At 46.1% G+C, this 20,584-nt stretch overlaps 1 protein-coding gene across 9 annotated transcripts in view; it reads right to left on the bottom strand.

Annotated features, from left to right (window-relative positions):
• The window catches only part of PROM1 (prominin 1), a 95,153-nt gene extending 75,502 nt beyond the window's left edge, over positions 1-19,651 (bottom strand). For 2 of the 9 annotated variants that reach the window (XM_081055160.1, XM_081055165.1), the window contains exons 1-2: positions 19,428-19,651; positions 12,883-13,311 (exon numbers count right to left, since the gene is read on the bottom strand). In XM_081055160.1, coding sequence (XP_080911286.1) covers positions 12,883-13,102 — 220 coding nt within the window. In that variant the 5' untranslated portion in view covers positions 13,103-13,311; positions 19,428-19,651. The other 7 variants (XM_081055163.1, XM_081055168.1, XM_081055161.1 and 4 more) reach the window with 6 other exon arrangements.
• Between the last annotated feature and the right edge of the window lie 933 nt (positions 19,652-20,584).

Genomic DNA, 20,584 nt, shown 5'->3' with positions numbered 1-20,584 from the left:
GACAGCAAGTACTCAACCTTTGTTGAGTGAATAGAGAAAGATATTTGGTGGAGGAGGGGAATGTAGTCTCCTGAAAAGCTCAAAAATACTAAAACAAAAGCTAGCAATTATGAAGGATCTCCAATGTACCAGGCACAGCTGGCATCAATAAGTTTATAATCTAAGACTGCCAACTATTAAAAGGCAGTGTTAAACATGCAAATGTAAAATTGTATAAAATAATACAGAAATAGTACAGACAAAACAATGAGATAAGAGGAACCAGATTTCCAGAAGATGTGTCACATGAGAAAAGATTTAAAGAAACAAGAGGAGTTTGCCAGGAGGCAAATGGAGGACAGGAAGAAACAGAATGAAATGTCTGATCTCGAGGGAGGTTAGGTCCTCCAATGAGGCAGGTAGTGCAATGAACAGAAAGCAGGAATTATCCATGAAAATCCCTTAAAAGGGCAAGCAGTGGCAGTTTTTCTTTTAGGTGTTGATGAAGGTAAATACTACATAATACAGTTGTAGAAAGGTGAGAAAAATCATTTGTACTATGTATTTCTCTCTCTCTCTCTCTCTCTCTCTCTCTCTCTCTCTCTCTCTCTCTCTCTCTCTATTCTTCAGCATATAGAGTTGAATCCATGAATTAATGAATGGATGCTGTGACTCTAATGTATATATAAATGTATAGTAGAGACTCTGGGAGCTAAACTCAATAAATCCCACTTTCCAGCCAACCAGATCACCGAGCCATAAATTCCTTCCCTCAGAAAATTGGCTGCACACCATCCCTCATGGGGTGAGGTGACTCCCTCTGCCCAGTGGCCTTGGTCCTCTGCACTTGTCCTTTGTTCACTTGTTCACTTTATGGGGGGATTAGTTTGCTGGATCTGCTGTAACAAAGTACCACAAATGGAGTGGCTTAAACAAAAATTTACTGTCTCACTGTTCTGGGGGCTGGAAGTCCAATATCAAGATGTCAATAAGGCATGCTCTCTCTGAAGGCTTAGGGAAGGGTCTGTTCTAGACCTCTCCTAGCTTCCAATAATTCCCTGGCTTCTGGCAGCAAAACTCCAGTCTTTCCATGGCATTCTCCCTGTGTCTGTATCTGTCTCCAAATTTCCCCTTTTATAAGGAAACTAGTCCTAACAGGTTAGGGACCCACTCTACTCCAGGATGACCTCATCTTCAATAATTGCAGCAACAACCCTATATCCAGATAAGGTCACATTCGGAGGTACTGGAGGGTAGGGCTTCATATGGATTTGGGGGAAACAACTCAACCCATAACACTGGGTTTGCTCCCAAGCTTCTTTCGGCCTCTTTATGTATAATAACTACAATGTGTAATTAAATATTATACAAACTGAGGAAATAGGAACATAAAAAGAATGAGCAAGGAAAACGAAGTCAAGTGTTCTATAAAGACTTAATGAAAGCCAGTCAGTTGGATGAAATTGCATGTGGGTAAACTGTAAAAGTCTGGGGAGAAAACAACAAACTACGAATCTAGAACGCTAAGCTCCGAGGGTTTTGCTCCACTTCAAAGAAATCAAAACAAAGAAACCAAAAATAGAGAGGACGCACTTTGGGTGCTGCTTATATCAGAAACACTAATTGTGAAACTTCAAACAATCATCTCATAATAAAAATATTTTTAAGCCCTTGGCCCTACATCAAAAGATTGGTGAAAGAATGTTGTAGTTTCCTTGCTTTAAAAACCTTTTTATTTTAGTCAACACCCTTATAGGAACAAACATGGAGCGATGTCCACAGTGTAATGTTAAATGAAAAATTCAAGTTACAGAATAGGCAAAGTACTCCATTTTTTCTTAAGAGTTTCAATACAGTTAAGAGCATGTGTGCAAACAATTTTGAAAGGATTGGACCTTTTATGAATAATGAATATAGACACTGATCATCAGCGCTATTAACATCATAAAAAGAGAGATGACCAGACATACATCTCCTGACAAAAATGCACAATACTATCTATAAATTGTCTTTGCCCCCAAAATGAACCTGCATCTGATCTTTACTAGTTTATAGGAAATGCAGAGGACAGAGGTGGGGAAAAAAGGAACATTATGATGACACAATAGTAAAGGTCAGCCTATGGGAAATGCTACAGGAAAAGTAACCAGGTTCTTCAACAAGTAAATTGCAAGAGGAAAAAATATACATGGAGGAGCATCCTATAAATTAAAAAGAGACATAAGGAAACATAACCAGATGCAACACATGACATTAATTGGATCCTGATTCAAACAAACCCTTTTAAAAACTGCATTTATGAAACAATCAAGAAATCTGAACACTCCTGAATATTTGAGTACATTGACGAACTACTGTTAACTTTCTATAGTGCAATAGCATTGTGTTTTAATTTTTAGAGACACTAAAATATTTACAGATGAAATCATAGAAAGAGTGGGATTTGCTTCAAAATGAAGCCGGTGAGTAGGAGGAGGAGATAGAGTTAGAAATAGAACAAGGTTGGTCATAAGTTGAAAATTGTTGAAGCGTGGGTGATGGCGTAAACAAGGGCTCATCAGACTCTTCTACTTCTGGACATTTGAAATTCTGGATAACAAAAGCAATTTGTTTTTAAGGATCTGGTTGTTATATATAGTTACCAAAAGCCACATACAAGACCCGAAGCCATAAAACTCCTAGAAGAAAACATAGGGAGTAAATTTGCAGACATTACCCTGAGTAATATTTTTACTGATATATCCTCTTAGGCAAGAGAAGTAAAAGAAAAAAATAAACGTATGGGATTATATCAAACTAAAAAGTTTTTTCACAGCAAAGGAAACCATCAATAAAACAAAAAGGCATCCTATTGCATGGGAGAAGATATTTGTCAATAATACATCTGATAAAGGGTTAATATCCAAAATTTATAAAACGCTAATACAACTCAACACCAAAAAAACAAACAACCCAATTGAAAAATGGGCAGAGGACCTGAAGAGACATTTCTCTAAAGAGGACATACAGATGGCCAATAAACATATTTAAAAAATCCTCAGCCTCACTAATCATTACAGAAATGTAAATAAAAACCACAATGAGATATCACCTCACCCCAGTCAGAATGACTATCATCAATAAATCAACAAACAACAAGTGCTGTTGAGGATGTGGAAAAAAGGGAACCCTTGTGCACTGTTGGTGGGATTGCAGATTAGTGCAGCCACTATGGAAATCAGTATGGAAGTATCTCAAAAAACTGAAAATGGAACTACCTTATGACCCAGCAATTCCACTCTTAGGTATTATCCAGAGAAATCCAAGATGCTAATTTGAAAGAATATATGCACCCCTATGTTTACTGCAGCACTATTCACAATAGCCAAGACATGGAAACAACGGAAATGCCCATCGGTAGACAACTGGATTAAGAAACTGTGGTATATTTATACAGTGGAATATTACTGGGCTATAAAGAAGAATGAACTCTTACCATTTGCTATGATATGGATGGACCTAGAGGACATTATACTAAGTGAAATGAGTCAGACGGAGAAAGACAAATACCATATGATCTCACTTATATGTGGAATCTAAAGTACTGAATAAAATGAGCAAAGTAAACAGAAATAGTCTCAGAGATACAGAGAAAAAACTGATGGTAGCTAGATGGGAGGGGGTGGGGATGAGCAAGAAGGGGAGGGGATTAAAAAGCACAAATTGGTAACTACAATATTGCCATGGAGATATGAAAGATAGTTTGTGGAATATAATCAATAATGTTGTAAAGATTTTGTAGGGTGTCAGATGGGCACATGTCTTATTAGGGAGACCACTTCAGGGATGGTGTAGAGTCCTGACCACAGCACTGTACACGTGAAGCTGAATATTGTATGTCAACTATAATTTAATATATATATATAGTCATGGGATATGGAGTACAGCATAGGAAATAGAGTCAGTGGAACTGTAACAGCTATATACTAAGTCAGAGGGTCAATAGATTGGGGGAGGGGGTTATCACTTTGTAAGGGGTGAAATGTCTAACTATTACATTGTTTTGCACACCTGAAACTAATAATAATAAAAAAAAAGCCACAACCAAAATGTCCTTCGATAGATGAATGAAGAAGTCGTGATACACACACACACACACACAATGGAGTACTATACTACCATAAGAAAAGATGAAATAGTACCATTTGTGACAACATAGATGGTTCTGGAGATTATAATGCTAAGCAAAGTAAGTCACACAGAAAAAGTGGAGAACCATATGAATTCACTGATATGTGGTATATAAAACTGCAAACAACAAAAGAACAAGACAAACAAATGAAGAAACAAAAACTCATAGACATAGACAATAGTTTAGGAAGTGCCAGAGGGTAAAGGGGGAAATGGGGCACCAAAAGATGGCAAACAGGGTCTGATATATGGTGCTAGAAAGAGAACTGACTCTGGGTGGTGAACACACAATGGGATTTATAGATGAAGTATTACAGAATTGTACACCTGAAAGCTATGTAACTTTACTAACAATTGTCACCCCAATAAACTTTAATTTAAAAAAGAAATCTTCATAGAAGCATGATGCATAATGGCCCTACCATGGAGTGAATGCGTGTGTCCCTCACCAAATTCATATATTGAAGTGTTAATCACCAGTGATGGCATTTGCAGGTGGGGCCTTTGGATGGTAATTAACTTTAAATGAGGTCGTGAGGGTGGAGCACTCATGATGGAATTAGCATCCTTATAAGAACAGGCAGAGACCAGAGCCCCCTTGCTCTGCCAAGGAAGAAGGCAGCCATCTACAAAATAGACAGAGGACTCTCACCAGACACCAAATCTGGTGGCATCTTGATCTTGAACTTCCAGCCTCTGGAACTATGAGAAATAAATAACTGTTGTTTAAGCCACACAGTCTCTGGTTTTGTTTTTTGGGTTTTCTGTTTTTGTTTTTTGGGGTTTTTTTATAGCATCGCAAGTTGACCAAAACAGGCCCCAACTGGAAACCTCTCAAATGCCAACCTACTAAGATGAATAAATTATGATATATTCATGTGATAGAATAGTATACAACAAGGAAAATGAATGTTTACACTACATGCAACAATATGGATAAATCTCATAAATAAAATATGGAGCAAAAGAAGCCAGAAACCAAAGAGTAATAACATGAGGCTCTAAGGAAATAAGAAAATCTTCTGTGCACTTACTTTTTATCTTGATCTGAGGGCTAGCTACACAGATGTGTGCAATTTGTGAAAAGTCACCACGTTGTAGGTTTAGGTGTACTTTACTGCATGCATATTATACTTCAACACAAAAAGTTAAATATTTGTTAAAGAAAAGATTCTGATTTAGCAGACATGGGATGAGACTTAAGAATCTGCATTTCTAACAAGCTCCCACATCTGGAGTAGCACTGAGCTAGGCCACTGCTGTCCAAGGGTGCATGAGAATTTCCAGGAACACACTCAGTGGACAACGCAGACCCCCATGGAGTCTTTCCTGAGGCTTTGGTCAGGGTTAGAGGTTTACTGAGTAGTGCCCACTTTCACTGTCTGCAGAACCCCATGCAGACGTGTTGTCCGGACATTCCAGAGCTGGCCTGCCATCTGCCTACGAGCTACTCCCCAGGATCATGACAACCTCCCAGACAAGCAGAGCCTGTAGCCACACTACTCTCCAGGCTGTACCCTATGAGACTCTGTCTCAACTTGCATCACTCAGGCCTCTGCTTGGGCACCTGGAATGTTCTACCTGGAGCACTCTCCTCTGCTTCCTGAACCCTTCCATACCCTCAGGATTCACTTCAAATGCCACTTCCACCATGAAGCCTTCTTTGATTGCCCTGTCATGATTCATCCCTCCTCTCGGTGGCCATGAACAAACCTTTCATACCTGACAGTGCACGGACCAGCATGCCCTTCCTCACAGCCCCTTGTGGAAGGGGAGGTCTCCTCGCTCGATGTCAGCCTTCTAAGAACAGGGAGACCCAGTCAACACTATCTCTGCCAAATAGCACCAGGTTTCATCCCCAGTAGGAGCACACTACATATTTACAGGATTGAAATGTGAGCCCTTGGAATCAAATAGGTTTGCATCTGGTCCCACCATCTTTCAGAAAGATGACCTTGGGCACATTACTTAATACCTCTGAGCTGCTGGGGAAAATTAAAGAACTATGTAATAGGTGCAGTGTGCTGAATGGCGACTCCCCAAAAGATATGTCCGAGTCCTGACCCTGGGAACCTGTGAATGTGACCTTATTTGGAAAAAGGGTCTTTGCAGCTGTGATTAACTTAAGGATCTTGACATCATCCTGGACATGGGGAAGGCACTAAATCCAATGACAGGTGTCCTTATAAGAGAAAGGCGGAAGGATATCTGAGCCAGAGACACAGAAGGCAGCCATGTGAAGACAGAGGCACAGATTGGAGTGAGGCAGCCACAAGCCAAGGAATGCCTGGAGTCCAGAAATTGGAAGGAGTCTCCCCGAGAGCCTCCAGAGAGAGCATGGCCTTGCCAACACCTCGCCCTTGGATTCCTGGCCTCCAGAACTATGAAAAAATAAATTTCTGTTGTTTAAAACGACCCAGTTTATTTAAATATTATGATGACCCAAAAAGTACTATTGTTATTTCCATTGTACAGAGGGAAAACTAAGGAATGGAGAGTTTAAGCAACTTGCCCAAGGTCGCACAGCTAGCCAACTTCAGAGCCAGGATTCAAAGCCAGACAGTGGCTTCAGATTATGAGCTCTTCACCACTGCTCAAGTGTTGGGCTCATTTCCGAATCTAGACCCCAGCCAAACAGAGAGTACGTGCCAGGCCTGCCTGGGGCCATCTTTCCTGGTCAGGTCCATCCCGCTCTACGGTTCTGACCCGGCACTGCTGTGTACAGAACACACTTCACAGCTGCTTCTCCACGTGCAAATTTTGGGATTGCTCTTCCACTCTTGACCCCAATGGACAAATGATGCTTAATACCACATTGCCTTCATCCAACAGCTGCTGGGTTGGTCTTTATTTATATTTATACTTAATCTCTCACTTCCTGCATATATTTGAAGGCCTCCTAAAAGGACGTCATCATTGGAGACGTGGACAGCAGGAAGCTTTTCTTTTTGTCTTTTGCAGGTAAGGCACACACTTCCCAAAAGGAAGCAGCCTGTCTCTGTTGTTTACTTATGGAAAGACAAAAGCACATTTCAGCAGGACTCTGTAGACACGCTTATGGGAAAATAGTCCATAGGACCCAATTTTCAGTTCAGCTGAAAAAGCTGTACTAAGAAGCGGAAGACAAGTGTGGAGGATTAGAGGCGTGCCAGTTACAAAGTGTGTACACATCACCTGCCAGCCAATCCCACCCCACACCCACGGGTTAGTGGATTATAAACAATCTGTGCCGCAGGTCTCCTCCAGGAGGCAACATGGGGCACTGGGGATAAGCCCAGGCTTGGGTCACAGGCCCTAGGTCAAACCCTGGCTCAGCCACTTATTTAGCCACCAGTGTGTGTGACTTGCAACAGTTCCTTACCCTCCCTGAGTATCTCTTTCCTTATCACCAAAACAAAAGCAGCCACGGTGTCCCTGGACTCTATAAAGCCAGCCTGCCTGGCTGGATTCAAACGCTGCCTCTGCCACTGAGCAGAGTGTGACCCTCATTAAGTTAGCTGGCTGCTTGGACCTGAGCTTCCTGTTCTGTAAAATGAGAATAATAGTACCTAGCCCACAGAGTTGTCAAAATCCCTGAACGCAGGCACATAATAGCTGTTTGCTCTCATAAGGGTTAGGAGGAAAAAAGATGACAGCTGTAGGCTGCCCAGCATGAGTGACACCAGGTAGGGAGGAACAATAGACGTTAGTTGTTTCCCTCCATGACCTTCTATGGCCAGTCCCATGGCCAGTGAGTCACATGATCTAAATGATAGGACTGGCTTTGTCTGAATTAAGTAAGACCTTGCAGATGTGAGATGTAACGTCCTGATTCTACGTGGATATTGGCATAGACACACTTATTGGGCTGTCTGCCCGGCCACCTCTTTCCTGGAACGCCCTCCCTGCCTGTGACGCCACGCACACAGGGATGCTGTATCAGGCCCACGCATTGTGACCCTGGCCATAGCAACTCAGTGGGCCCATGGTTGGTGACTGGCCCGGGCAGGTCAACCAGTCCCAGGTAACTGGGACTTGGGGCTGAAAGAGAAAGAACGCCCAGCCACTCTCTAGGAAACTGGACTAACACCTGGTTCCCTAGCCTGAGGACTACAGGAGTTGGGGAACCCGGGGGGAGTAAGTAAGGATAGAGGGGAGGAGGGATGAAGGGGCTACATGCAGAGAGGAGCCAAGATGGGAGGTAGAGTCCCAAGAGAGCAAGCTCTAGTCCCTGGCGGCTGACCCCTTCACTGAGTGCCAGATACCCTGGAGTCCTGATGAGAAGTCCTTGTTTTAGATTGCCTTAGCTCATAGTTTCCTGTTACCTGCAACAGAGAGAGCTCCCGTGTAACAGAACAGCCTGACGGCATCCCAATTCCACAGAAACTAAGCTTCACTCTTCCTTTTCCTAGTTGACCACTTCCCTAACTCCACTCCCACGACCCTCAAATCTAAGGAACAAATCGGATTAGCTTAAAACACTGTTCGAAGTAGGTCAACCATTCTGATATTTAATTAAAAATATGGCAAAACAGGGCGTGGAATAATTTTAGAAAATTTCTATAAAAATAAAAGCAGAGGAGACTTTTTTTTTTTCTTTTCTTATCCCATTAGAATGGTTCTCATCTGGGTCATGATTTCTGCCAAATTCAACACAGACACGTCAAATTGAAAAAGGCACTGTTCACCAACCAGACCAGATTATCTTCTGCAAAAATTACTATTTTTACAGTAACTCATGACCCTTTTGAAAGCACTATGATAAAATAAAAGGGAAATAAATTATCCACAAGATAAGCTGTGGAATATAGGAGAAATGCCAGTCCTAGAGACGAGTTTCTCAATCTGCCATTGGCTGGTTGTGTGCCTTGATCATGTCGTCTTGTGTGGATTTTATGTTCGGATCTGTAAAGGGGAATATAATAAACAGAAGTAAGACCACCATTATCTATCTCTCAAAAGTTGCTGGGAGATTCAAATGAGCGAACACTTAGCAAAGTACGCCTTACAGCAGATACTGGGAGATACAGCAAGAAACAAGAAAGAGGCAGAGCAAAGCTAGAGTTCATTAGATGTAGATATTTTTTGGAGGAGTAAAGACCGCTCAGTAAACCAGCATTACACCTGAGTCCTGGCTTCTTGACCCAGTTCTGCTCCTGTGGGACTCACCAGCAGACACAGCCCAGTTAACATCAAAAGTAATGGAACTGCCTCTTAGGAGGCAACTCCATGTGGAATGTTTCCAAGGAAGCAGCAGCAGGGACATTTTAACCATCCCTCCTAGAGACACCTTCTTTTTCCCACATCCCCTCCTGACACCAATCTTGGCATCAAAGTCGACCAGTTCTTCCTCTCAAATAATAATATTAATAGGAGCCACATTTATTGAGGGTTCTTCTCTGTGCTTTTCAGGCATGGTTTTAAACACTGGGTTTACATGTATCATCTCATTTAAGCATCACAGATAAAAGCTATCAAGTGCGTTATGATCACAGTCATATTATATCTAACGGAACAGAGGCTCTGAACCTTAAACCACTTGGCCAAGGTCACTCACAGGTAACAGGCATGAGCTAGGATTTGAACCGAGTCCTTTGGACATAAAATGGATCCTGCCGCCCCTTCCCCCATTATCGTTGTTTAGTTCTGCGTTCGTTTGTTCTGACCTCCCTCTGGACCACTGCGGGAGCCTCCATCTCCCTGTGTCCTATCCTACCAGCTGCTACTGGGTTCTTTTCCCAAAACCTGGCTCACAGATCCCAGCAAGACATACCACAAAAGGCAGCAGCTTGCAATAAACGCTTCTAGAATGAAATGAAACCTGGACTCCTGCTGCCTCAGCTTCCTTCCCTCTGCAAAACTCCCTGGCCTGTCAGTCAGGGTCTTTGCGCTCTGGTTCCCTGACCTTGGCAGTCTTACCACATGAACACCCCCGTGACGAGTCCACTGTAAACCACTGTCTCCTCTACGCTCCAGACATGGTGTTCTCTCTGCCTGGCCTCCCTTTCCTCAACGCCCCCTGGTCATCCTGCCATCAACGTCCTTTCTAAATTGAACGAACGGACAAATGAGTCCTCCCAAATGTCGGCCATCACTCTCTTAGTGAGTCTAAGCCCGGGACCCTGTGTCGCCCTTGCAGCTTCAGATCAGGGCAGATCTAGGTTCTGCCTCAGTGTGTAGGCTTCCTGGTCTTATCTGAGCTAATCTTTTCTTCTCCCAGGAAGTTAAGCAGGCCTTTGTCTCAAGTCCCAGCTGAACAATACCTTTCTATTGTTTAGCTATTATTTATATAATGTAATGTAATATAATACAAATCTATTACTTATAATATAATATCTTATATTTATAAGGATACAACATGTACTTCTCTTCAGAGTTCCAAGTGCCAAAAAAAAAAAGTATACCCTTTTAATTGAACACAGGATGTGCGCATAAAAGTAGAAGACTCCTCAGTAGGATGGCAGAAGAAGAGGGGGCCCAGACTCCAGGGTCCCCTCTTCCTCTTCTGCTCCTGCACTGGGACTTTGCATTCAAAACACTGCTATTTCAAATGAAAGCATATACCTATGGGACAATAGCTTCTGTGAAGACGTTATTCTGCAGATGACTCGTCCTAAAGTCTTCTGTTTTGGTTAATGTATTAACTTTGTTAAGTTAATAAATAGGTATCAGTGTCTCTCATTCTCTCACTCTTTTCATCTTCAATTATCCAGACACCTACGTATGACTTGGTGCTCATGAAATGCACTGGCTTCAAATGGAAAGCCCATGTTTGTGTCCTGTTTCCTTTATGTTGCAAAGCACCAAATAGGTACTTTGAGACTGTTACGAAATCTAGTAACTGGGTGAAAGAATATAAATAATAGGATGGTGGAAAAAAACACCAACACTCCAAGATGTCACCTGCTAAATTCAATATTACATTCTTTAAGCAACCAGCGATTATTTTTTTAAAAGCGTAGTGCTGGTCTGCTCTAGTCTACTGTTGAAACTTTTGGGAATTTCTTTCTCTGAAGTAATACATATCGAATAAGGCCAAGGTATAATACAAGCAAGGCTGACTCGCTCAGATTACATTAGGATTTAAATGCTTCTGACGCCGCCTTCTAGACTAACGATGATGGTGGAGTTCAAAACCTTAAAGTGGGCTGGAAGTAGGATATCTTTTAACACAATCATTTGAATGAAGACTTTTTTTAAAATACTGCTTTCCCCACGTAAAATAAGTGTGATGATGCCTTCCTCTGAAATCCAGGGGAAGAGAAATAAAACACAACATGGAAAGAGATTACACTATTAGCTAATTACCTGGCATGCCTTAGAATGACACATAGATGCTTCACAATCTTTTCAAAGAAGTCATAGGAAACAACTGAATTCTATGACCTTTACATAAAATAAGAAGCCAGTAGAAACATGAGTAGGTATTTGTTTATTCAATAATATTTATATCAATTCTGCTAATACACAGAGATATCTACTGAAAACAGTGAATTTGCATTCAATGTAAATAAAGAAACTCAGCTTATTTTCTACTTCTATCTCTTAGATTTCCAAATGTAGTCTTTTAAGCCATGACATAAATGGTAAGTCGTAATCTTCAGGACTCTCTTCAATGACAATAGGTCTCAGAGTGCTTTATTTCATTAAATTGAAATTAAACTTAACAAAAAATTGAAAACTACACTTCAAACTATTTCAATTGCTTAATCTAAGACAAATAAATGCAAAAAACTTCAATATAAATGTATTTAATCAAAATCTATAAACTGCTCAGTATATAAAGTGCTGAAGTTCATTAAATACATTGCCTCTCTCTCTCTCTCTCTCTCTCTCTCTCTCTCTCTCTTTCTCTCTCTCAACACACATGCCTCTTATGAACAATAGGTGAACAGCTAAGGAAAATGATAAAAATTACTACAAATTTTATAATTTTTAGTAATCATGATAGTGTTCAAATCTTTGTAGTTTAAACAACAAGCTTAGGATAGCTCTAACATTAAGCCAATAAAAATTTAGACTGCCAAACCCTAGCCACAGACACTTCCCACAGACCATTTTCATTTTCATAATCCTGTTCCTGAAAACGCATACCTCAGAGACTGAGTACAGATGAGGAGGGGAAACAATGGTAAGAAGGCCAAGGAGTGGAACATGTAAAGAATGAATAATAGCCCGGTGCCATGCAAGTTCCAATGAGTGGCCGTGCTTCCTTTCCTCACAAACTCTTAGAAGTGAAACAGTTACTCAGGTAAATAGGTTTGGTCAGGCCTGTCCTTGCCCTAAGCAATGTCAAAATTGCATTTTGTGGTGCGTGGAGGAGACTTAAAATTGTAAGCCAGCAGGTAATTATTAACTTCTCATTTGATGACAGAGAATTTTCATTCTTACCCTAAGTTTTACCTTTGGTATGCACTTGAGAATAATTTACTGCTCTAGCCAACAAAACAAAACAAACAAAAAAAGGAGGGAGAGAAAGAGGATATCCTAAGGAGGATAGAGAAAACCAACACAGCAACAGAGTTTGACTTCATTTCTTATAATCACATTTCTGACAACCTATTTAATGTGGTACAAGTTTTCTTAACCTCTGTTTTGATACTTCCTGCTCATGTGCAATTCAATCACTTGAAGCCTCATACCTTAAAATACTATCTTCTATATTGGTTGTTTTCGGCATGAACAAGCAATATTGCATATGTGCACGTGTGTGTTTGGAAAATGATTCTATCTTTTCCCGCAATCAGCACTTACCTTCAGGAAAAGCATTGGGCTGCAGCACGTGAAGAAAGGTCTGCACAATTTGAAAGAGAACGCCAATGGGTCCAGGTTCATAAGAGTCTTTGGTTTCATAGTTCGTTGCTGGCAGTTCAAACTCCGGAACATCAGAGCCCCTTGTGGATGACGGCGGCCCCTCTGAAACGATAATCCGGCACAGGCCCAGCAGCAGCAGGAAGCCGAGTGTCAGGGCCATAGTTAGCAAGGGGCCCCAAACATGAGGTAGAACGGAGGGCCTCCTGCCTCAGAGGTTTGGAAGCTGCGTTCTGGTGGTTCTGGTGGGTAAGACAGGAGCGTAGTTTCTGTGCAGAAGAGGTATGGGGAGGACTGGGTCTGCAGAGTCCTCTTTTCTGGCAGGGCTGGCATGCGCGATCTCCAGGGGGTCAGTCGCTCAAGGCAGCATGCCTGGCAGGGAGAGAAGGGGCAGCAGTCACCAACACAGTAGCTTGCCTGCACCAGGAGCTGCCCCAAGGAGGCTGCACTGCTTCAGAGCGAGCAAGCCCTGCAGCCTAATCCGGATGAGGGGCGAGGAAGCAAGCAGAGGCCGCCTCAGAGCCACAGGGCCATGAAGGCGACCAGGTCCCTCTGTGTGGGGCCACACTCAGAACACAAACTCTTTAGGGGTTCAAGCAACACCCGCTAGTGCAGAGATGGCTGTGATGTCTTAGAAACTAATATTTCTTGAGCATTGACTATATTCCAGACACCTGCTTTACAGGTAGGACCTTGTTTAAGGCATTATCCCATGTTGCAGATGAGGGGACTGACGCAGAGAGGATTTTGGTGGCTTGCCCAAGATCATGGCTGATTAACGAGGAAGCCAGAATTTAAACCCCAGATTTTGTCTTCAGAGCCCAAGCTCTAGACACCAAGACACTCTCCTTACAGAACCCTGCCTCTCAGGCTCCAGTCGGAGGCACAGGGGTGCCCAGCAAGAGACTGTAGGTTTATTTTTGCTCCAAGTTTGTGTGGTTGTCCCTGTCTCTGGAGATCTATTGTACTCTGCCTGTTATTCTACTTACTGCTCACTGACCTCATTTCAAACATCCCCCTCTCCACTCACCCTCAACACAAACCAGAAGAGGACTGCCTCAAGGGCAGGGACCCAACTCTTTAAGGCTAGGTGACACTAAAATCTGTCTTTCTCACTCGCTCATCAGGCAGCTGATGGAAACCTTCGCCCCAAGTCACAATCACCTGGACAATTGGGGGTCCAGGCGATGAGTCAGGGCAGAGGAGGACTTCCGCTCATCCTGGGGACAGGGAGAAAGAAACAGGAATCCTACAAAGAGCGACCCACCCAGTGTCTACTGAGATTCCCATCGTGGACACTGTTCTCCTCGTTTCTGTGCCCGGAACTGAACAAGAGACAGGGCACACAGTCAGAGCTCAGTAAGTGCTGCTGAATATGCACATAAACAAGCCAAAACAGCTGCCTCGCTTGTGCTGTTGCACAAGGCTAGGCGAACCAATACAGGACCTACCAGAGCGGTTGGGATGTCCTACTCATCCTCTCTGTTCCTGCGTCAGGAACACTCAGATTTTATTTTTTACTATAGACACACTTACTAACTTCCAAATAAGGACAAAGGCGCTCCTGAAACACTGTGAGATGGGGGAGAGGGACCATCAAGACAGTGACACATTGTACAAGGGGCAGGTGGACTCACTGCCTACATTCCACCAAGTCAAAGACGGAGGTAGGATTTCATGAGCTATTTGAATAAAGATGTGAATTCATATAGAATCCCCTTAGATGTTGCCTCAGCTTCTAAGTCCCGTCCCACTCCAATTACTTCTGCCCAGAGCTACTAATAGAATCACCCCAAACTCTCCCTTTTTTCAAATCGTGGTTCTTGTAGAACCCCAATGGCTCCCAGTACCAAGCTCATCAACCCCAAGCTTCCATGTCAGCTCTCTGTCTCACCCACAAATACACCAGAACCCTGGGCACTGTTCCCAAAAGGCAATTTCCCTGCCAGGCATGGCTGTTGCAAATAACTGTCATCAAGCTACAAAGCATTCTTGCCTTTCATTGGTTCTCATGGGAAACCAGTGCTCTGCTCAGTCTTCAAGTTGTTTCCAGAGAGAACAAATAAGAAAACAAAGCTTGTCAGCTTTTGCAAGGCCCCTCAGTCTTCAAGTCTCTTGGAGATGCACAGGGTAGGAGGAAAGTATGAAAGGATAGTTGTGGGTGATTATTCAGGTAGGACAGGGCTCCTCTGAGCAGGCAGGCAGGTATGCCCACACACTACACAGGCGCGCATACTTGTACATACCATGTACCACGTACCATGTCCATATACAACATACACACAACATACACATATACATATGTGCACACACACACAGAGCACAATCACATATCACACACAAAGCACACACCATATACACACACTCACACCACACACACATCTTGTCTTGTTTTATACTGAAGGACAGGCAGAGAGCTCAGCCGTTGGAAGGATTAAAGGCTCAGCTGCTAAGGCTGGCTTCCTGGTAATGCCACCAAGTCTCAGCCAGGGATGGAGAGAAAAAGAGCAGGAGAGACTGGCAGAAGGCCCTTGGGAGAGCTGTGAATAAACAGACTTTCAAGCTCCCTCCATGAAACAGCTGGGGAAGAGAAATCCGAAACGAGATGCTAGTTCTCACTAGCGAAGGTGGACGTGGCAGTTGAGCTATACGGCACCTGGAACCCCAGATGCCTTTACATCTTGCTCCAAAGTGCAGGTCCCTCTTAAAGTGTAGAATGAGTATTAAGAAAATATTAAAATCTCACTACGTATGAAACACTAGACAACTAATAAAAGTTAAGTGAAAAACGAAGGGTGTTTCACCTGTTTTAACTGACTGCTAAAAGGGAAGTTCTAAGTGTTCGCCTATTGAGCCACACAGGTAGCAAGCACGACTGAGAGCAGCTCCCAGAACTGCCAGCATAAAAAACCCAGGAAACCCCTCAGGGACCAAGAGCTGCATCAGCGTGAAATGAGGCGCCTAGTTAACACGCAGATTATCAGACCTCATTTTAGAGATGAGGCCTATTAATCTGCATTTTTAACACTCTCCCCTGGCGGCTGATTCTTAAGACATCTATGGTTTGAGAACCAGCCCTGTTCCTGAGTTGCACCTTAGCTCGTTCAGACCACTTTCCAAAGACACGCAGGCTTCCCAAGCAGGGCTGCAGGACAACAGAAGTAAAGCATTGACCCAGCCTAGTGGCTGTGTGGGGTCCATGACTGACTCACCTCTGTGGCCCCACAGTCAGGCACACAGTAGGCACTCAGTAAGGACTGATAAAATCAAATGATGGAGGGTTGAGGAGGAGTGGAGGGACGAGGGAGGAGTGACAAAATGGTCATTTTTGCCTATTTCAAAATTGTATCAAGCATTTGTTTAGGAGCAGCCCTATGGCCCCTGGAAAGGGGGGTGGGGGGGATGCTTGTAGCTACTTCCTCCCACACAGGCAGCAGACTGTCTCCTCACTGGAGTCACCAAGGGCAGAACAACTGGTCTACCCTTCTGGGGGGGGCCATACTTTCTCCTGGGACCCTCAAGTTTGCAGGCTTTGGAAATTGCTCCCTTGGGGCTATCTCCTTAAGCAGGCACTAGACTAATCAATAAGGTCATGTCACCATTTTTCTGGTTTATGGGGCATTAGCTTCCTGGTTTCCATTCCAAAAGCACTGAGCTCAAACTGGGGAAGGGACCCCAGAATGTGAATTTTAAACAAATATTTCACATGATTCTGAGCATGGAGTCCACAGCTTGGCACTCAAACCCTGTTTAAAAGCAAACATGGTGACCATCCAGCATCATTTTTTCTCTTCTTTTGATGGAACTTGTTTTAGTGGTCTGCCATGACCAAGTAATGGCTTGCACTAAAGTACACCCGGAAGTTCTTTTCAAAAGATCTTTGTACTGGATGTTTGTCATGTGGGGTTTTGGTGGTGGGGCTGGGCAAGGCTATGGGAGCTGCCCAAGCTCTGAGCTCACCTTTGTGAGTCTGGGTTGCAGCCCTGGCTCTCACTGTGAAGCCAGCTGAGGTGCCCCAACTGTGCCCTGGGGGGTGACTCAAGCTCAGCCAATCAGGTGCTTACTCCTGGGCTTATGAATGGAGCACCACACTGAGGCAGACTGTTTCTAACTCATTCTAGAAATGATGGTGGTAGTGCCAGGAGTCCATACACCAGAGATCCTGCTGCATGTCCTCAGATGCACTCTCCTTGACTCCTGAGCCTGGCTAGCCAGCCTCCTGTCACTTCTCTAAGGCACCCAGGACCCAGTCCTTTTCCTGCTAAAATTACCCAGAGTTGGCTTTTATCATCTGTAACAAAGTGTCCTGATGTTGAACAAATCTCAGAGAGAGCTCCTGACTCCCTGCAAAACCTATTCCCTTCATATTTTAAACAGTACCAACAAAACCGTATGTGGGTTAAAGTTTTATTACTTTCAACCTGTCCTCTGATGCACTTGCTTGCCTCACTGTACTAGAAGCACAGAAACAATCCAGCACGGACTCATAAGGAAGTTCATAAAAAATATTATGGGACACATTAAGAGAACACAACTAAAGGGCACTGCTGAAGAGGCGACAGGGAAGGACTCTCTAGTCCCCACTTATTAACTCTGTACAGTGAGCAGCTCTTTACCTTCTCCGCGCTTTCCTTTGCTCATCCGTAAAATGGGCTTTCAAATAGCGTTGGAGGGTTAGAGATGGACCAGGGCCAGCCCCTGGCACCCAGCTGGCAGTCAGTAAAGAGTCTGTTCTGCCGCTGAGAGAATCAGTCTTCGCACCCTGAAAACACAGGGCTGCTCCCAGGATTTTGAAAGAGGAAACTCACAAGTGAGTGAGAAAGGAAAAAGAAGAAGTAATGTCATCCAAGTGGAATCACATGAAGTTGCCGACATTCACGTCTGGGGGCCACAAACACGGCCATTTCACGAGGTCCAACCCAACACATAACGGCAGCTGTGTCTTTCCTGGGTCTGTGTCGGGGCGGGAGGTACGTTCCCGCCGCCACTCACAGCGCATCTTCCCCAGGGCAGCGGCCTCCCGCAGGACCTGGGGGAAAGCCCTTCCCCGCCCGGCAGGAGGAAGAGCAGCAGCGGCCGCGGGGAGCGGCGCAACCTGTTGCTTCAGGAAGCGGGAGCCACCGGCTTCCCCAGCCCGTCACTCCGGCCCGTCGCCGGCCGGGTCCCCCGCTCTGGCTCCCTCCGCGGCGGAGCCTCTCTGGGGCTGCAGGACACAAAAGAACGGGCGGCCCACCGAGAAGACTAGAGGAAACCGCCGCCGCCGGGGGCGGGGGTGCGGAGTAACTCGGCCGCCTCCCGCGCGGCCCTGGGGGGCACGGACCCGGAGTCGCCAGGGAGCAGGGGCCTGAGCGCTGCACCGCCCGGGAGCGGTCCCTCGCCTCTCTCGGCGCCTGCTCTCCGGCTCCTCAAAGCCCTCCCGTGCCCACGCTTCCCTTTGTTGTCCCGGCTGGCGCCATACAGCCGGGGGCGCCCCAGCACCCATTAGATCCCGCGGTCGCCGAAGGCCCCGGCGCTGTGCCCCCTAAGGGGGTGGGGGACCGCGGCAAGGCAGGCGTGAGTGCGCTCCCCACGGACGCGGGAAGACGGCCTCCCCCCGCAGCCCCAGAGCCCCCTCCCGCTCGGGTCGCGGGCACCGAGCACTCCATGGGGCAAATCGGAGAACGGTGACCCTTTCCGCACGCGCTCGGGAGGCGCAGAGCCCCGCGCCGGCCGCCGGCACCACCCCCGGGGCTCCCTCACCGCGGAACGGTCCCCGGGACGCGGATGGGCCTCCCCAGCCGTCCTCGCCCTTCCGAGAGCGAGCCCGCGGCCTCGGGGTCCCGGCCCTGCTCCCGCTCGCGCTCCTGCTCGCGCGGGGCGTTGGGCGAGCCACGCCGCCCGTCCCCTGCTCGGGATGGAAAGAAGACCCACCAGGCAGCCGGCAAAGTTTGCGCGCGTCCGCGCTCCGCCCGGAACTGCCGCTGGCCCGGAGCCCGGACCAACCCGCCCGCCCGGCAGCCCCCCCAGCCGCTCTCGGGGCTCACATCACCTGCTGCCGCCGGGCAGGGGCGGGGGCGGCGGCCGGCTGGGGGGTGAGGCGCGCAGAGCGAGCCCCTCCGTTCCCCACCCCGCACCCCCAGCTCCCCGCAGGGAGTGAGCGCAGCTCCCGGCTCGGTCCACAGACGCCCCCTGTGCTCGGGATGAGGCCGCGGCCACTCACCGCGCGCCAGGTCCAGCTCCGGCTTCGGCCCGCGCAGCCTCTGCGCCCTCCCCTCGCAGACTTGCTCGCCTGGCCCCGGCTCATGAATGATGTATGAGCCGGCTTCGGGGACCACCAGGAAGGCTTCCGGAGAGGCTCCGGGACGCGTCGGGCCGGGAGAGGCCCCTGCCCCTGAGGCGCGTGAGCGAGGCCGAGGGGCCCGCAGGACCTGTTGCGGCCTCCCTTGCTCCCTGACCCTGATCTGTGGATGGAGCCGCCGGCGTGGCAGTGTTTCCTTACACTTACTCACCTGCGGCGGGAAAGGTGCACGCGGCCAGGTGCCTGGTGGGGGACCCGGCTCGCTGTTTTAAAGATAGCTAACCCTGGGGTTCCGGACGCGCTCCCACTGGACCCGCCGGGCGGTTTCGCCACAATGGCCCTGGGCACCACCAGATGGGACTGCATCCATTTCCTGTGGCGCGAGTCCCGCTCACCGGAGCACGCCCTTTTCACAGCATCCACGCCTCCTTCACCGAGTAGGCAGAGCACTCTCCTTGGAACGCCGCTGACCTTTTGCAAACTCCTCCTCGCTCGGGTTCCAACTCAGACCTGCCTGCGCTGACCACCCCCTTCCCTCCCAGGCTGCTTGGGACGCTTCTATTGCCAGCTCCCAACAGAGTTTAATGAAAGAAAAAAAATTACCCAAACAAAACAAAATCCAAATTATTTGGTTTCTTCGTGTGTACCAATCACAATGCTAGTGGCGGGAGCTATTTAAAAAAACGCACACAAAAACAAAAAAAACGGCATAAACAGTCATTGTCCCATATACGCATGCAGGCATCCGCTGAACAGGAAACACACGGTGCCTTAATTAATCATTTCATATGGGTCTGATCCCTGGCAGCTGTCAGTAGCCGGCATCCCCACAGTCTTCGCCCCGCTGCTAGGTTGCCCAGTGGAAACCTGCAGAAAGTAATCCCTCTTCCAAGTGCACTCACGAGTGTGCCTCTTGTGTCTCTCTCACCACTTCCTGCCTTGAACTGAGAATGCTGTCTGGTTGGACAAACAAGACGTATGGGAGAAAAACACCTTTTCTTCAGGACTAGTACACAGTCCATGTTTAATGTTCATCATATGGATGGATCGATGGAAGGATGAACAGACAACTGAATGATGGACAGGAATATTAACTCAGTGGCTCTTTCACTTACCCCAGAGTCTAGCATAAAATGCTGCTGGAAAGAGTGTTGTTTGGTTTAAAGTTTAAATTCATCTTGAGTGTGCATATGTCCAGGACAACCCATTAGTATGGAAGTTTTCAGAAACTTCTGAAAATTTCCCTACAGGCATGCCAAGGGTAGGTGATACCCGGAGACTTCTAATCAGGCCTGACATTTTCCCCTGTAAAGCCCCTGCTGGTCAGGGACCTCTCTTTGAACACCTGCAGAACCCAGCACTGCTGCT

The sequence above is a fragment of the Rhinolophus hipposideros genome, assembly GCF_964194185.1.
Source record: "Rhinolophus hipposideros genome assembly, chromosome: 1".
Lineage (NCBI taxonomy): Eukaryota > Metazoa > Chordata > Mammalia > Chiroptera > Rhinolophidae > Rhinolophus > Rhinolophus hipposideros.
Note: the sequence above shows the minus strand (reverse complement) of the source record. Positions and strands in the feature narration are given on the sequence as shown.